General features: G+C 39.1%; 2 protein-coding genes across 5 annotated transcripts in view; both read left to right on the top strand.

The window, feature by feature from the left end:
* Positions 1–6,894, top strand: part of tp73 (tumor protein p73) — a 29,268-nt gene extending 22,374 nt beyond the window's left edge. For both annotated transcript variants that reach the window (XM_037480971.2, XM_037480969.2), the window contains exons 3-12: positions 420–606; positions 776–891; positions 1,399–1,508; positions 1,844–1,986; positions 2,178–2,266; positions 2,540–2,667; positions 2,948–3,102; positions 3,183–3,315; positions 4,526–4,619; positions 4,893–6,894. In XM_037480971.2, the coding sequence (XP_037336868.2) occupies positions 420–606; positions 776–891; positions 1,399–1,508; positions 1,844–1,986; positions 2,178–2,266; positions 2,540–2,667; positions 2,948–3,102; positions 3,183–3,315; positions 4,526–4,619; positions 4,893–5,297 (1,560 nt within the window). In that variant the 3' untranslated portion in view covers positions 5,298–6,894. The remainder of the gene's footprint in view (positions 1–419; positions 607–775; positions 892–1,398; positions 1,509–1,843; positions 1,987–2,177; positions 2,267–2,539; positions 2,668–2,947; positions 3,103–3,182; positions 3,316–4,525; positions 4,620–4,892) is intronic.
* A 661-nt stretch (positions 6,895–7,555) lies between these two features.
* rer1 (retention in endoplasmic reticulum sorting receptor 1) lies at positions 7,556–16,499 on the top strand. Of its 3 annotated transcripts, XM_037479689.2 has the most exons (8): positions 7,556–7,701; positions 9,589–9,670; positions 10,097–10,201; positions 10,598–10,694; positions 12,501–12,579; positions 14,003–14,138; positions 14,585–14,639; positions 15,973–16,499. In XM_037479689.2, the coding sequence occupies exons 2-8, from the start codon at positions 9,590–9,592 to the stop codon at positions 15,981–15,983; spliced, it is 564 nt and encodes a 187-aa protein (XP_037335586.1). In that variant the 5' UTR covers positions 7,556–7,701; position 9,589; the 3' UTR covers positions 15,984–16,499. The 3 variants fall into 3 exon arrangements, with proteins under 3 accessions (XP_037335586.1, XP_037335584.1, XP_037335585.1); XM_037479687.2 differs by lacking the exon at positions 15,973–16,499 and having other exon boundaries at positions 14,585–15,066; XM_037479688.2 differs by lacking the exons at positions 7,556–7,701; positions 15,973–16,499 and adding an exon at positions 8,884–9,276 and having other exon boundaries at positions 14,585–15,066.
* The last annotated feature ends 697 nt before the right edge of the window (positions 16,500–17,196 follow it).

The raw sequence follows: 17,196 nt of genomic DNA, 5'->3' as shown, positions 1-17,196 counted from the left end.
TTTTCTTCAAATGCAAAACTTTTTAATTACAGTGCCCTGTGGTCACAACCCACTGTTTTGTCATCGTATCGTCGACCAGCTCTTCATATGTCTATGCTTTTTTCTTGATTGTCGTGCTTATAGATGAGGTCTCCAGACTATTATTTTTTCTAAGAGCTCAATGAGTCTTTACCAATGTGCCTGTTCTAACGTTTGAACTGAAAGATTAAAATACATATTTTCTGCATTTGGGGATACAAACATACCTGTGGTCATCATTTCGGTAGGCCAAGTTCACTCTCCCATGTGACTGACTGATAGTGACCTTCTGATGATATTTGGGGAACATAACTCTTTTATTGAATGATTGTACTGCATTTAACAACCCAGACCATTGACTCGAGCCTCTCTGCTCCTGTGCGTGTTCTTTTCCCAACCAGTACTCTCCCTTGCTGAAGAAGCTCTACTGTCAGATCGCCAAGACCTGTCCAATCCAAATCAAGCTGTCCTCCTCTCCTCCTCATGGCAGCATCATCCGAGCCATGCCCGTCTACAAGAAGGCAGAGCACGTCACCGAAGTGGTCAAACGTTGCCCCAACCACGAACTAGGACGAGACTTTAACGATGGTATGATGGTGCTATTACTGACTGCACACCCGGACATTGTATGTCAGCAACGACATCCGCAAACTATTATCTTGTTGGGCCTTGAAGTGAATGACATAACATTTTATAACCAAGAATGTCTGTTATGGGTGATGCTTTGACATGTGTGTTTTTGTCATTTTCTTCACAGGTCAAGCAGCACCAGCCAGTCACCTGGTCCGGGTAGAAGGGAATAACTTGTCTCAGTACGTGGATGATCCTGTCACTGGCCGGCAGAGTGTCTTCTTGCCGTATGAGGCTCCACAGGTCGGTGGTTGATCAGCTACTAGCACCAGAAAGTATGGATTAATGTACAAACATATTTAGAGATATTTACTCTTTTCATAAAATGTACCCATGAAATGAATCCTAGTAGGTTGTTCACCATCCATGTTATGATGTACATTCAACTCAAGATGCAAGATACACAATATTTCGATCAATCTCAAAGATACTGTCCCTTTTCCCGAGGTACTTCTGGGAAAGCACATCAATAAATAAAGATGTTACGCAAGTCCATACAAGTACAAGTGTGAGAAATCATCATGGCTGTGAATGCACCTGGGGAGGTTAATGCTTAGTGTGATTGTCTCCCTTCACATCGAAGTGCAATGCAACACTGCCCCCTAGTGCTGGACTAGCACATTTTCTTTCAAATCCATCTGTAAAATGGGAGGTTTGTTTGTGAACAGACATGCACCTTGAAAGACACACGTTGGACAAAGTGTCAACAAACCAACAAAGCATCTAATTACGCTCTGTTTTGTGCTTCAGGTGGGGACTGAGTTTACTACCATCCTTTATAACTTCATGTGCAACAGCAGCTGTGTGGGCGGCATGAACAGAAGACCCATCCTCATCATCATCACGTTGGAGACCAGAGAGTGAGTCAATACATGCAGAAAGGTCAAACTAAGTTTCTCATTTGAATAAAACAAGCTATTTGCTTCTCTTTATCGTCTGCTCTCTTTTGGTTATTTATGGCATGGACATTTGTACATATTATGAATTTTCAAATGTTTTACAACATACTTTAATGATACAGGAGAGAACACACCAATCTACATATTAATCATATTCTTCACACTTCATGTTTTTTTTTTTACTTCATATAATAATATTTAGTACCATTTAACATGACAATGTACACATGCAGAATGGCTGGAGCCAAATACTAAAGTGCAAAACTAATCTTTCCTATCCCCAATCATCCATGCAGGGGTCAAGTGCTGGGCAGAAGGTCATTTGAAGGTCGCATATGTGCGTGTCCTGGCCGAGACCGCAAAGCAGACGAGGACCACTTCAGGGAACAACAGGCCCTACATGAGAGTGTGGCCAAAAATGGCAACGCCAACAAGCGCAGTGAGCTTAATCAAACTCACACATTCACGTTAGCTACACATTTAAATAGTAAAGTCACTTTTCTGTTGTCTGCCTTCTGGCTGTTGTACATTTAACGATCAACCAAGATGTCTCGCTGCTCAATCTGAATAAAGGATAAAGGACATTTTCAGAAACATGTTCAATCATAATTCTTTGTCTGTCGTCTGCAGATTTCAAACAGAGCCCTCCAAATATTCCCAGTCCGAATATTAACATGAGGAAGAGGCGGCATGGAGAAGAAGAGATTTACTATATTCCTGTAAGAGCTTTTTTTTAAAACACATCATTGTACATCAGTAGAGTTAACAGTATAATACATATATAAGAGATAGAGATGATTTACACTTGATATACACTTCAGATTTTAGACCTTTAGATTATCCCACGTGTTCATAAAGCAGTATGTGGAACTATATACGCCACAACGACTAGTCAAGTCAATTAGTTTAGTATTTTACAAAAGAGTGAAATAGCATTGGATCAAACACTGGAAACAAATATGTCCTTTTTTTAATGTTGTGTTTGCATGTAGGTCCGTGGACGAGAGAACTTTGAGCTGCTGATGAAGATTAAAGACAGTTTGGAGCTGGTGGAGCTGGTGCCGCAGCCACTGGTGGACTCCTACAGACAACAAACGCAGCAGCAACTTCTGCAGCGGCCGTGAGTCAATCAAAAAGTAACACTGTCCACAGACACACAGACAACCACTAGTAAGCACGCACAAATACTGAAGAGATTGGATTGACTCACGCACATGGAATCAAACCGAAAAAGGCATATAAAGAGCATAGTTTTATGGTTTTCCAGCTGAAGTCAATGAGTACTGTGAACCTTACGAGGTTTGTTGAATTCAGCAAACTGACGGGTTGTGTTTCACGCACTCACTAACTAGGACACACACATTCCCCTAACGTGAGTCACATTTTCCTGTTTTCTGTAGGAGCCACATAGCATCCCCCTCTCCTTACTCTCCGCTGTCCAACATGAACAAGCAAAATGTCCACGGAGGCCTCAACAAATCTCCCTCGGTCAACCAGCTGGTTGGGCAGCAGTCCCAGCAGCACCCCACTGCCCCCAGCTCCATCGTGCATATGGGTGAGTATGCCGTTATAGTTCAGTTCTTTGTTCTATTCTGCAGCTCATTATTTCATTGATCACCCCTCCCATTCTCACAGGTTCAAACATGCTCAACAACCACCACATGCAGGGAAATGGTGATATGAATGGTGGACACAGCAGTCAGACTATAGTGTCTGCCTCCCACTGCAGCCCGCCCCCTCCGTATAACCCTGACCCCAGCCTTGTCAGGTACCTCACCCTCCAATGACATTCCTTCTTAATCCTCCTGTAAAGGGACACTCACATGCACTTGTTGTGTTAAATTCAAATGTTGATGCCCAAAACAGCCAGTTTGGTTGTTGTAAAGCTCCATAAGTTTATGTGCATTGATTGAACTGTGCAATGCAGTCAGTTGTGTTTGCTTATGGCTGTTTTGTAGAGACTTGCCAGTACGTCACAAAACTGCCAAACATGGCCAGTGCCATAATGAAGGTTTAATGGGGAAATGGTGGCATGGAAATAATGTATTTAGATAGCTGGGGGCTGGGGGGCATTACCTTGAAAGGTTGTGTTAATCGTGAAAGGTAATTCACTAATGTTTTCAGTAACACTGAAAAATGTGTATTGGTATCTTTGTTTACAAAATGTGTCTACTTTCGTTAAAAAAACTATCCCGCCACCAGCATGCAAAATATGTCTAAAAATGTCTGTCTGGTCTTTGTCAGCTGGCGAAAAGTAATTTACAAAAAAAGATGGTGTTCTTGCATAAGCTTGCTAATATTAAGAAAACCAGCTCCGGTTTGAAATCCCATTAATCATGCCTATGTACAATGCCTATACAGCCAAGCTGCTCAAGTTTTCTTTATATATATAAAAAAAACCTTTTTCTAGCCAGAATTTTTTTTTTGTTATATATTTTTTATAATGTGTCAGTAAAGTCGTTTTAAACTTTGCTTTTGAATTCACAGTTTTTCATACAGCATAAGTTTGTTATGTTATTTGTACAGTAAAATTGGACAGATAGCTTCTTTTTCATTTACACTGTATGTTGCCAAAACATTAACATTTCATGTATTTATAATAAAGGTTCTTCATCAAAGCAAAGAATGGCCTTATGAATCATTAATATAAATGCATGTTTATGGCTTTACTTCCACTTCATGTATCAAGCTGCATGGTTTCAGCACACATGAGGCTAGATCTGTGCCCTAACTCCATCAGTGGGTTTTGAAATAAAATAAAAATAACGTCAGTAGATAGTCAACACATTACGAGGAAGAAGGAGGTGCTTTTATAAAGAATTCTAAAAAAGAAATCCTGGCTCTATTTATCAAGTTAGTGTAGTATTGTTTCAACAGAAACACAGTTGGGCTTTTTATCAGTATTAATGAAGTTGATTTCAGCTGAGTGGCTTTGGTCGATTGGCAGTCTAAGCAGCCCTGCTTTTCTTCCCCAACAGTTTTCTAACCAGTCTGGGCTGTCAGAACTTCATTGAGTACTTCACCTCCCAAGGCCTCCAGTCCATCTACCATCTCCAGACTCTCTCCATGGAGGTAACCACTCTGATCGCAATCTCCCAGTCCCAGTATGTGATGTCATAGAAGACAGAGTAAAGCGGACAAAGAAACCGTAAAGGGGAGGAGCTTTTGAAAATCACTTGAGGATGGAAATATTCGATAATATTTGTTAGTCCTACTAACTGTCCACTAATGACAAGCAACCAAATGACCATGCACATGCAGTCTTTCTTGTCATTCTGTGTTGATTGATTTCTCCTACATTCTTACATTTACATTTACAAACTTCTTACTTTGTGCCGTCACCAGGATTTAAGTGCCCTGAAGATACCGGAGCAGTTTCGCCTTGCCATCTGGCGAGGACTGCAGGACATGAAGCAAGTTGCTCCCCTCCAACTGCCTGCCTCCACTCATCACCATGACTACCACGGCCAGCAGCTTCTTCGCTCCAGCAGCAACATGACCGCATCTGCCATGGCGGCCATTGGGGCTGCCAGCGGGGAACTCCAACGCCAGCGCGTCATGGAGGCTGTGCACTTTCGTGTTCGCCACACCATCACCATCCCCAACAGGCCGGGTGTCGTTGGGACATCAGGGATGGCAGCAACCAATGATGAGTGGGCTGACTTTGGTTTTGACATGCCCGACTGCAAGCTGTCGCGTAGTAGTAGGCACTCCATCAAGGAGGAGTTCATGGAAAGTGATGTTCACTGAGCCTGGAGAGCATATTTGGATCCAATCTTGTTGCCAGCATTAGCCTATTTACAAAGTAAATCCATGTGCTTTCATGGTTTTGCTGGCATATTCCCGTCAGTGATATGACACAGAACCAAGTTCTATTTTGGTGGACATTTTAATGCAGTTCCCTGTGATGGAAAAAGTTGTAAGACCCACACATTTGGTTAAAAAAAGGACATCTCAGGCCTAAATAGTAAATGCCATTGCGGTGATAGCATTATGATGTCAATGCTAAACACATCTCTGGAATACACTTTTTTTGACCCTGATAGGTGCATGTTAGTGAAAAAAAATGTCGGACTGTGGATTAGCTGCTCATCTTAAGTTTTTTTTTTTATTAGTATCTACTACATTCATACTGAAAACAAAATGTAGCAATTTCACTATCGCACAAATGTCACAGTAAAAGAATCACCAATTCGCAATTTGCTAGTTCAAATGTTGTGTTTAAATACAAAGTTAATTCTCTGCTAAATTATTTATTGTTATTTCCGTTTTCCTTAACTGTACAAATGTTTATACCGTATCTTGTAAATGTTTTAGACTACATGTGGTTGAAAAGGGGTATTTTGATTCAAAATAGTGGATCTCCTGTTTGAAGCAAATGTAAAGAACTAATTGGTAAATTTTGTAAAACTTGTAAAACCAAACTATGGAAATACATAATCATGCATATTTGTAATGGCTATGATATGGTATGGATATTTAATTAAGTATGCCTAATTCATTTATTTGTTTAATGGGGTTTGGTATTTATAGTGTGCATTCATGAAAACAAATGGAAATCACAGTCAAACATTTCTTTCATTGCTTTTTTATGAAGTCGTGGGGAATACTGTTATACAGAATCACATGGCAAAACACATGTGACAAACTATCAAAACAGTATTATATTTTAATAGCAAGAATTTAATCGGAATGTTGAATAATACATTAAGAATTGCATCCCTGTTTAGACACTAAAAAACTGTAGCAGTTGTGTTGTTCTTTGTGTATTTTGAAAAACCTTGCAGGGCAAGGTCCTCATGTATTGATTATAGCTAGATGTGAACCTAGTATGTATCTTCATGGGACATGTTTGTGGATATTTAATAGCAACATTCCAGTTTCATTTCTAGATTGACACCATTAATCATATTTTATAGCATTCTAATGGTGTCAAATATGTTGGAAGTAACTACTTGACTTTGTACCATGATAATAACTTTTATGGTTGCACCTGACATGCATTGGATTTACAAATACTTTCTCACATACAAAGAGACACATGACTTTGCCCACTTTCCACCAACTGGTCAAAAAGAAGCACTTTAATGCTTTAAAAGTTAAATAATTGAGGATTATTTGTGCTTGTGATCAGTATTATGAATTATTATGCATGTAAAAAGAAATAGTGCCTGTTTTTTGTTATCATTTTTGTATCGATCATTCAGACATGTATCTATATAACTATTGCTGTTCATTCATGTTGAGTAGTTTCTGATGTTAAGTTTGGTGTTTTCTTTTCTCAAATTAATGGCTATTAAAATATTTGCTTTCCTTTAATTAATGTGTCTCTTTTTCAAAGTAAAAAAGTATTTATTTGAATTAACATCAATTAAAATTTTATGGATGACATTGTCGGACAGTGGAAAGAGCACTTAATAATAAATGGTCATTTTACTTGAATAGATTGTGTTATTATCTATGTTCTGTGAAGTTGTGGAAATATGTTTCACTAAGTTCAGTGAGCGACCATCCATAAACATGGTACTGTGGATTATAGGCTAATGTTTCTGCGCTGATTTTTACACATTTTTATGGATCATTTCTGAGGGACAAGATGTGATCTACTGTGGCTGGTTCTTAGCACATCGGAGAAGTTCCAGTTGGTTGTACTTGCAATCTGTAACCTCACCGATAACACAATTCTTCTTTTGTATATAACATCAACACATCAAGGATAACTTCTCATGGGATTAATTTTTAATTATTATTAATACTTTTATCAAGTTTAGTTATTTAGCCTATTTTGTCACTTTATTTATCTACAATATACTTTGAGAAAGTCCAGTAATATGCTCTAATGCAAGTTCAATTAAATCACTTGGTTTCATAATACAACAATAACTTTCTTTGTTTCCCGCTGCTCATTTAGTATAGTGTAATTCATTGAAGTCTAAATTGCGTTAAAAAAAAAAAGAAAAAAGAAAGAAAGTAAAGACTGGTTCGAGTGAGCGGAGTTGAAGGGACTATCTCTTTAAGGTGCTCTGGGTTCGACTATCTGTCCTTCCGGGAGCTCCAGCTCGGTTCCTCGCGGAAGTACTGACGTGTTAACAGCCAGGAGTGGCTAGTTTAGCTAGCTAGGTAGAGCCGGGTAGTGACACAGCGGCCGTATCAGGTAAGAAATGATTGTCATTGATTGTTTCCCCCTTAACTGCGAATTCAACCAAGAGACGGACACAAGTATTAAAGCTAACATACATATTTCAAAACCATTGTAGCATTCAGTGAGTGCGGATCTGTCCGCTACAGTGGTTTGATTTCTAACTGTGCTAACGTTAGCTAGCTAGCTTGCCGTTGGCAACGTATAACTGTGTCGTCGGAAGTGAGTTGTCACTTTGCCCCAGTCCTTGCTGGTATTTGTAGTTCTTAATTTTCCAGATCATCATGAATTGTATTGAAATAGAGGGGATCACTAACTACACGTTCTTCGACCAGGTTTTGGTAGGCGCTATGCCGAAGTTGAGGGAAATGTAGTTGCATAGATGCATTTAAGGAACGATGTGGCTTAACTGAAGCTTTGTGAAAACTACAAACCCCATACAATTGATGATTTGGGCCAAAGGGCAATGTGCACGTTAGTTAGCTATAGATGACTAGTTAACGTTAGCTATTTCTATTCCAACGTTGTAAGCCAACGTGAGTAATTTAACTGGCATTGACGAAATGTCTATAACAGGCACGTTTCGTTTCCATCGTCTCCATGCTATGGGTTTCCATGCGAGCCTGTGGTTATAAATATGACTTGACTAACGTTGATCGCTGCTTTCCAGACCGCTCAAGCCTGTTTGCTAGTTATGAAGCTAACGTTAGCCACAATCACCAACAGTTCCACACAAAATCATACCTTTTTTAGCTAGCATTGCATGTGAAAATTCATTATTAAAAGACTATCATGTCTACGCTTACACAATGCTGGGTGGCCATGAAACACCTGAAACTTAACCCCCCAACTGCTACGTTAAAGGGGCGCGACCAGCTAATGTTAACGATACGTTAGATCCACTCGTTTAATCAATGAATCACTGAAAAGTTAAAGCGGAAACATCAGAAATATTTTGCTACTGTTTAGACTACAAACCTGTTTAACTAGCTTGTCAGTCTAAAAGAGATTACTGTGGTTATGTCATGTTTTTTTTCTAGTTACATGGATATCGACTTGTGCAATATTGGCAATAAAATACATGGTGCCCTTTAGCGTATGCCTAACGCAAATGCATTTAATTATATTTTTTGCGTTTTAGGTTGTGTGTGTGTGTATGTATTTTTATTTTTTATCTTTAATTTAATTGTTTCCTTTTCAGATTTGTAGCAATGTGGAAGAAGGTCATAGCAAAATAAGAATTTGATTGTACAGAGTAACCTGTTGAACTGCATAAATAAATATAATGAATCTTGCATTATTTTGCACTGGTTGTGTGTACTTATCAAACAGCCTCCCCATGTGGACTGGCTTACTTAACCTAAGTCACCACATCCAGATTCTGCTCTCCCCATCTCCAAACGGCTGGTTCTTTACAGAGCAGATCACACATTTCAGTAACTAATCGCACTGGATGGGTTATGTGTCAGTGCCTTGAGTAAGAAGTAGGCACTATTTTTAGAAGTAAAAACACATCTACTGGTGCATACAGAAATATTCATGTCTTCCTGCTTTTTTCATCTATTATTGGGAGCGTTTTTGTCGCACCAGGTATTTATTTGCACTAGATTTGTATTACCAACTTAATGTTGTTCATGTTATGTTATTCATGCTTGTTATACTTACAAACCAGTAAATGCCATGCTTGCCCACAAGTACAACTTGACTAAAAGAGGCAATAAACATGGAAAGTACATTTTTGACAAGTTTCTTTTCTTGTCTCAAAAACGTGTCTGTCTTGTACACTTGAAAAAACTTGGAAGTTCTTTAACGTGAGATGTGCTAGACTTGTACACATTAGATCACATTAGTCTGTTTCAGTCATGCACCACTAATCAAAATGTCTCTGGTCTTTGCTGGCAGAATGTCAGAAGGGGACAGTGTTGGGGAGTCAATCCATGGGAAACCATCTGTAGTTGGTGCCTTTTTCACACGGATTGGACAGGTAAAATGTTAATTCAATTCCAATCACAAGTACATTTTCAATTAATAAGGGATTACATAATTGTATACATTGTTGTACATTCTGGACTGTATTTCATGTGTAAATATATTGAGAGGGATGAGAAAAAAAGTAGGCATATCACTTATGCTTTATAAATCAGAATTATTATTATATCATATTTTCCATTTTTGTCACTCATTTGTATTTAAGACAAACGTTCGGTAGTAGTGTTTGTCAAGTTTTGTACGCAGTAGTGTTATCAGTACATCCCAACTGAAAGTGGCAGAGTGACGCATGGGGCAAAGGTTAGGAATCTCCACACAGCAAAAGTTTTTTTTTTTTTTTAATCTAAAGTTATATCTTACTTGATTTTATGTGATATTCTTTACCTCTGGTGGCTTTATATATTTTTCCTTTTGGTTATAGGTCTATCAGTCATGGCTAGACAAGTCAACGCCATTCTATGCAGCGCGATGGGCAGCTACTCTCCTACTTACTGCTATCTACATGATCAGAGTGTACATACTACAGGTAATTGTTCCTTTTTTATTATTTTCCTTTTTTTTAATGAGTTGTACATAGTTATAATAAATGTCACTGTAACCAAATATTGAACTTCCTCTACAATTCTTTGAGGCTGTTGGAGTTTATGTTATTAATTAACTCCACTACTGGTTTATTTAACAACTAGTTTGTGCTGGATTATGTTATCCTATATTTAATGCTCATTGCATTTGTTTTGTGCTGATTTTCACTAAAGGTAAAATATTTTTCATTTTGTTATCCACTTGTCTGTGTAATGTGTTTTTGAAAATGTGCCTGTTCTGTTTCCATGAGACTGTTCTTGCTCATGTGAGTAAGTTTAAATAACAAAAGATGCACTATTAATCTAATGTCGTTAATTGTGTTTCTTCTGCTGCCTTTCAGGGTTGGTATATAGTAACATATGCACTGGGAATCTACCATCTCAACCTGTTCATCGCTTTTCTATCGCCAAAAGTGGATCCCTCAATGCTTGACGAAGGCAAGTTAAATCAATGAAATCTGACCTTTTGTCACATAATGGATTGTTAACTAGCTGTTTATTTACTTTGTTAGCTTTCACACATTATGGTTAATATTAAATGCCCCTAATAACACTTTTTGGTGCACAATACAGCTATCCATCGCTTAAGTTACAAAATAATATTAAAAAAAAATCTATATATATATATATACACTCACCGGCCACTTTATTAGGTACCCCATGCTAGTAACGGGTTGGACCCCCTTTTGCCTTCAGAACTGCCTCAATTCTTCGTGGCATAGATTCAACAAGGTGCTGGAAGCATTCCTCAGGGAGTTTGGTCCATATTGACATGATGGCATCACACAGTTGCCGCAGATTTGTCGGCTGCACATCCATGATGCGAATCTCCCGTTCCACCACATCCCAAAGATGCTCTATTGGATTGAGATCTGGTGATTGTGGAGGCCATTTGAGTACAGCCAACTCATTGTCATGTTCAAGAAACCAGTCTGAGATGATTCCAGCTTTATGACATGGCGCATTATCCTGCTGAAAGTAGCCATCAGAAGTTGGGTACATTGTGGTCATAAAGGGATGGACATGGTCAGCAACAATACTCAGGTAGGCTGTGGCGTTGCAACGATGCTCAATTGGTACCAAGGGGCCCAAAGAGTGCCAAGAAAATATTCCCCACACCATGACACCACCACCACCAGCCTGAACCGTTGATACAAGGCAGGATGGATCCATGCTTTCATGTTGTAGACGCCAAATTCTGACCCTACCATCCGAATGTCGCAGCAGAAATCGAGACTCATCAGACCAGGCAACGTTTTTCCAATCTTCTATTGTCCAATTTCGATGAGCTTGTGCAAATTGTAGCCTCAGTTTCCTGTTCTTAGCTGAAAGGAGTGGCACGCGGTGTGGTCTTCTGCTGCTGTAGCCCATCTGCCTCAAAGTTCCACGTACTGTGCGTTCAGAGATGCTCTTATGCCCACCTTGGTTGTAACGGGTGGTTATTTGAGTCACTGTTGCCCTTCTATCAGCTCGAACCAGTCTGGCCATTCTCCTCTGACCTCTGGCATCAACAAGGCATTTCCGCCCACAGAACTGCCGCTCACTGGATGTTTTTTCTTTTTCGGACCATTCTCTGTAAACCCTAGAGATGGTTGTGCGTGAAAATCCCAGTAGATTAGCAGTTTCTGAAATACTCAGACCAGCCCTTCTGGCACCAACAATCATGCCACGTTCAAAGTCACTCAAATCACCTTTCTTCCCCATACTGATGCTCGGTTTGAACTGCAGGAGATTGTCTTGACAATGTCTACATGCCTAAATGCACTGAGTTGCCGCCATGTGATTGGCTGCTTAGAAATTAAGTGTTAACGAGCAGTTGGACAGGTGTACCTAATAAAGTGGCCGGTGAGTGTATATGGTAGATTAAATGCAACACTTACAAAAAAAACAAAAAAAACAGCACCTACAAAGTTAAACTTAGAACACCCTGAGGAAATGTAATTCTGCTAGCCACACTATTGATTGACAGGTGATCTCTTGGAAGTTAATTGCAGACACAGAACAGCAAAAACTATAGTGAAGTTATTTTTTCTCATTATTTGGCTTAACAAGCATTTCCTTTTTACATAAATGAAAAAGATTTTAGACAAGCCGTAGCTCAACAGTTATTGGTTACACATTAGATAATTTTGCTCCAATTATCTTTTGGTTTGTGGGTTGTTAGCTTCAATGCTGAGTTGTGATTGAAGACTTTGCTTTTTTAAATACCTAGAACATATCACATATAACCTCTCTGTCCTGCAGATGACGGCCCATCCCTTCCTACCAAGCAAAACGAGGAGTTCCGCCCTTTCATCAGAAGGTTGCCTGAATTCAAATTCTGGTGAGTGCAGCTCCTGGCCTGACCACCCGTCATTGCAAATTGGCTCCTTTTGAAGTCGTGCGGGGCTCATTTAAACTTTTAAAGTGAAACAAAAGATGTTGAATTGAATTTCCAGGAATGTATTTTCTTGTGACACGGTGAGATCTTGTATCTTTGATCTTATTCAGTAATCCATCCATAGATCATGCCTATAGACATTGAATTAAAACTATATTACTAGAAACTAGACACACTTTCACCAGTAAGGTTACATCTTTGAGTATTTGTAGCATTCTAAAATGTTTTTAGCAATGGAAAAGCAACCGATTTAGCAACAAGTCAGTGTTTGTCTGTGTTGTACAATTTACATTTCATGTTAAGTTTTGCCTGAAGGCCACGTGTTTCTGCAAACTCTTTCCTCTTGTCTATTAAACCAGGAAGTGTGGCAAGTGGCTTTGCATCAGTAGACATTTTCATATTGTCAAACTTTTTTTTTAGATCCGAGATAACTCTTAAGGGCACGGAATTAGGGTTGTCACGATACCAAAATTATGACTTTGATACTATACCTGCTAAAATATTACGATACCCGATACTTTCAATACGCTACCACAAATAAGATACTGGAATATTTATCTATGATAGTACATTACTGAAGTTACTATTCAGTAACCTATTTGCTATCTGCTTTGTCTTGTGTTGCACTTGTTGATGTTTGACTCTTAGTAAAGTTGTTGTCAAACCAACACACACAGCTACAGGGCTGCCATCTCTCACGGTTTCCCCATGTAACACACACGTTTTTGCATGTTTTCACACGCACTCACGCCACACATACAATGTCTCACACTAAAACAACAATCCGCGCTGGTTCATCTCCAACCTCGCCGACGGTCCTCTTTTACCTGGATATTTCCTCTTTTTTGAGACCAAAAAAAATGCTTCGTACCCGAAGTATTTCCAGATCTCACTTCTGGCATCTTTTCTTTCAACAAGCCGAGGACTCTCAGCAGCAGCTCGTGCACATGAGGACATGTCTCCCTGAGATGACTCTGAGTGACAGCTGCCTGTTGCAAGTGAGAGCTGGTAGCCCCGCCCACCCATTCAGTGCGTGCAGGCAGCTGGACAGAGAGCGGAACACTCAGTGCGCTCTGGTTGCTGCTTTTTACCGTACCAGTACTAAAAATGTTCAAAATCATACCGGTTTTCAACGAAAGGGTACCGCGGTACCTTTCTTGTACCGGTGCAACATTACACAGACTCATTTATCAGCTATTTTATCTTTCCTAGAGAAAATGTTTAAAATTGTAATATGTGTATCCTTGTAAGGATTTATTTCATACAATGAACCCACATCCATTCCTCATGATTACATCACCACAATGTTAAATTCTACCAATGCGGTGAGACTTTTTTTAATAATGTGTCTTCATTCTCTCGCCAGGCATTCAGCAACAAAAGGCATCGTCATCGCCATGATTTGCACATTTTTTGAAGCCTTCAATGTGCCAGTGTTCTGGCCCATACTTGTAATGTACTTCATCATGCTCTTCTGCATCACCATGAAGAGACAGATCAAGGTAAACAAAACAAAAAAAATACATTCACTGACCCACAAGGGCACTGCAGCAGTACTGGAATCAGTGTATTGCATACACTGCATTGCTTTAGATTACTCAGAAAATGTTTTGGATGTGACTAATGCAAGAGTTGAGAAGCACATGTTTCTATCATGGCCCATTAACATGAGCTGTCTAGAAAGTGAGGAACACCAGACTGCAATGCAAAGTAAAGTAGAAAGGATTCAGTCATATGTTTTGAGGGTGGATTTAGTTTTTGACTGCATTACATTGGGTGTTTATGTCCATATTTTATGTTAGTTTCATATTGAATAACTCTCGTCTTTTGTATCCACCTGGTAAAACCTTGTTCTATTCCCACCTCATGGGATAGACATATGGGATAGGGAAGTGTCCTAGTAATACTTGCTTCTAATTCTCCTCTTTTTCTCCCCCACATTCTCTAGCATATGGTCAAGTACAGATACCTGCCCTTCACACATGGGAAGAGGACATACAAAGGCAAGGACGAAACAGGGAAAACTTTTGCTAGTTAGAATCTCCCCCTTTGCCCTCCTCATTTTAATTTTATTGGTCACAGTTAATGGGGAGAGACGAGGTTTAGAGGTTGATTTACCTTTTTCTAAGTGGGACATTAACATGAATTTATGACATGGAAAATAAAAATGTTGATCCAGATGAGGATATGACCAGCATGGATCAGATTAGTCTGGGAAAATTGCCTTTGTCTATTTAGTTTTTTTTTTTTTCTTCTTGAGGATCGATCCTCATTTTAGGATTGGTCTGCTATTGTTCAGTAGTAGGTGATACTCAGTGCTGCCTTTTTGCCTCTTTAACCCAATGGGGTAAGTATAAAGTCACCAAGGGAAAAACTACACTGAAAAAAAAGTTGCCGTGAAATTTGGGATTTTTCAGTTTTTTTTTTTTTTTTTTTTTTTTTTTTCCCAACGATGGGTTTTCCATTAAGTCTCCTTCTCCCAAGTGAAATACATCTGACAACTTTTGATTAATATACTGGTACCTACTTATTTGAAACAAGTTATATTGAAAGTACGTAGTGTTATGAACAGGACATGATTAAATGTGTAAGTTGAAAGAAATGCATCTTTTGTGATAAATCAGTGGCTCAGTCATTTGTACTATGTGCGGACACTTTGGAAAAACACATGTTTCACAATTCATCTTTTGAAACAATGAGCCTACACCCAACGCAAATCTTTCCAGATTTAGGTTTTTCTTGAATTGGCACCTGACCCAACCTTTTTAGTTTCTCACTAGCATAGCCAGTGGCGCAAACGCCATTATGGATGATTAACAGGGACTTAACTTAAATCTTGAGCCACCCACCACATCATTGACTGCATTATCAAATTAACACATATTGTCTCTTGAAGAACTTGCCTGTGTTCTACATGGAATCAGTTGTTCATTTGCGCCTTTGTAGAAATGGGATACTGTGTCATTGAGCCGGCATTATGAACCAAATTACTTTAAGGACTCCTAACTTGTATGGCAAGATATTCATTGGGTTTTCCACCAGATCTTTTAGATTTAGATTATGTGCATTGTTGTCCAAAATATACTTTATTTTCAAATTGCACAGCCAGTATTCAAGTCCAATCCATAACGAGGTCTAATCTGAACTAATAGTCAAGCAAATACACATCTATCTCAAAGGCCTTTTCGCTTTGAAACATGTACCCATCTAGGTTTCAGAGCCTGGGGTTCATTCAATTTATGTAGACGAGCTGTTTTAGTACTTTAAAATCTGTTTATGAAAAACTTTATGGTAAATAGTCATTCCAAGCAAACGTTTGTTCTCTTTCTTTTGCAGAGGAAACATAAGAACACACAGATTGAGAACTTTTATTATAACAAATGGATGAAGTGGGTGGCGATCCCTTTTCTATGAACCTGTTGATTTGTTTTTCTCCATTTTTATCAGAATGCTGGGGAATATCTGTCATTATTAAACTTTGATCAGCACTGTAGTAAGGGATCAAAACATTTTCCTGTAAAAAGTTTGTTTCAAAGGGTTGTCTGTAGGATTTGTGTGTGTGTGTATATATATATATTTGAAAATATGATTGTTTTTTTTTTTTTCTTTTAGATTATTTTTACTTTAGTTTTTTCTTTCATCCATCATACTGTTTCAAAGTGTTTGAATCCATTTCCTTTGATTGATGCAAGCAGAACTGGTAAATTGGGTTCTATATTGGATTGATTAAATATGTTTCTCACAGACTGCATGTTACCGTTTTCTGTGCTACAGTTATAAACCAACTTGATTTTAACAATTTACGTGTACATTTTTTTTTCACTCCAAATGCTATTAAAGAGGCTGTGTCCCTTCAAAATGTACGTAGTTGTCTTTGCCTCATAATTTGCAGACATTAATAGAGTTAAAGGTCAAACAACAAGTCTGATCAGGGCCAAAGGTGCCTGAACTTTAAGTGAAAATATTTGACACATTATAAACATCCCTCTATTCAAAATGAAAAAGTGCAACAGTGATATGTATGTGTGACGGCTGCAACTAACGTCAACGTGTGGTGATAACGGAGTTCCAGCCAACAACGGAGCATCGGCCTCACAGGTTATTTGGGTTGTTAATTATTTTTTTTTCTCTGGTAACGAGGAAGAAGGCCACAAGCACGGGCCACTCGAGTGCAGCAGGAGTCAAAGGAACAGTCTGATGCCGAAGAGGAAGGAGTTTAAGGAGCAAAAAGTAGGGGCAGGTGGTCAGAGGAGGAGGAGACTCGGGAACCCACCTTTACCAACAGTTCTACGTGCACACGTTGGACAACAGCAGGGTCAAGATGCCCGATGGGCTGGGCTGAGGAAAGGACCCGACAAGAAGTACAGGCCCGGACGGCTCCCTCAGCTGATCCACATTCTGATAAATCAGATTCCTCAGGGGGTAGATGCAGTTTACCGTGCTGCTCAAAGGTGGGAGTCTCTCATAATAGTTCAACTGCTGTTCATTTGAGAACTTACAAGGCCTCGGCAGTTGACTGGCCAACTGAAGGTTGGGCCTTTAGACTCATTCCATTATTAA

The sequence above is a fragment of the Pungitius pungitius genome, chromosome 1 (assembly GCF_949316345.1).
Source record: "Pungitius pungitius chromosome 1, fPunPun2.1, whole genome shotgun sequence".
NCBI lineage: Eukaryota > Metazoa > Chordata > Actinopteri > Perciformes > Gasterosteidae > Pungitius > Pungitius pungitius.
This window is presented reverse-complemented; position numbering and strand designations above follow the sequence as displayed.

Excerpts from the sequence above, each read along its gene's own strand:
- rer1 (XM_037479687.2), top strand. The coding sequence starts at position 9,590 with ATGTCAGAAGGGGACAGTGTTGGGGAGTCAATCCATGGGAAACCATCT. Across the intron at positions 9,671-10,096 it reads TTTTCACACGGATTGGACAG|GTCTATCAGTCATGGCTAGA; the intron begins GTAAAATGTTAA and ends TTTTGGTTATAG. Across the intron at positions 10,695-12,500 it reads TCCCTCAATGCTTGACGAAG|ATGACGGCCCATCCCTTCCT; the intron begins GCAAGTTAAATC and ends TCTGTCCTGCAG.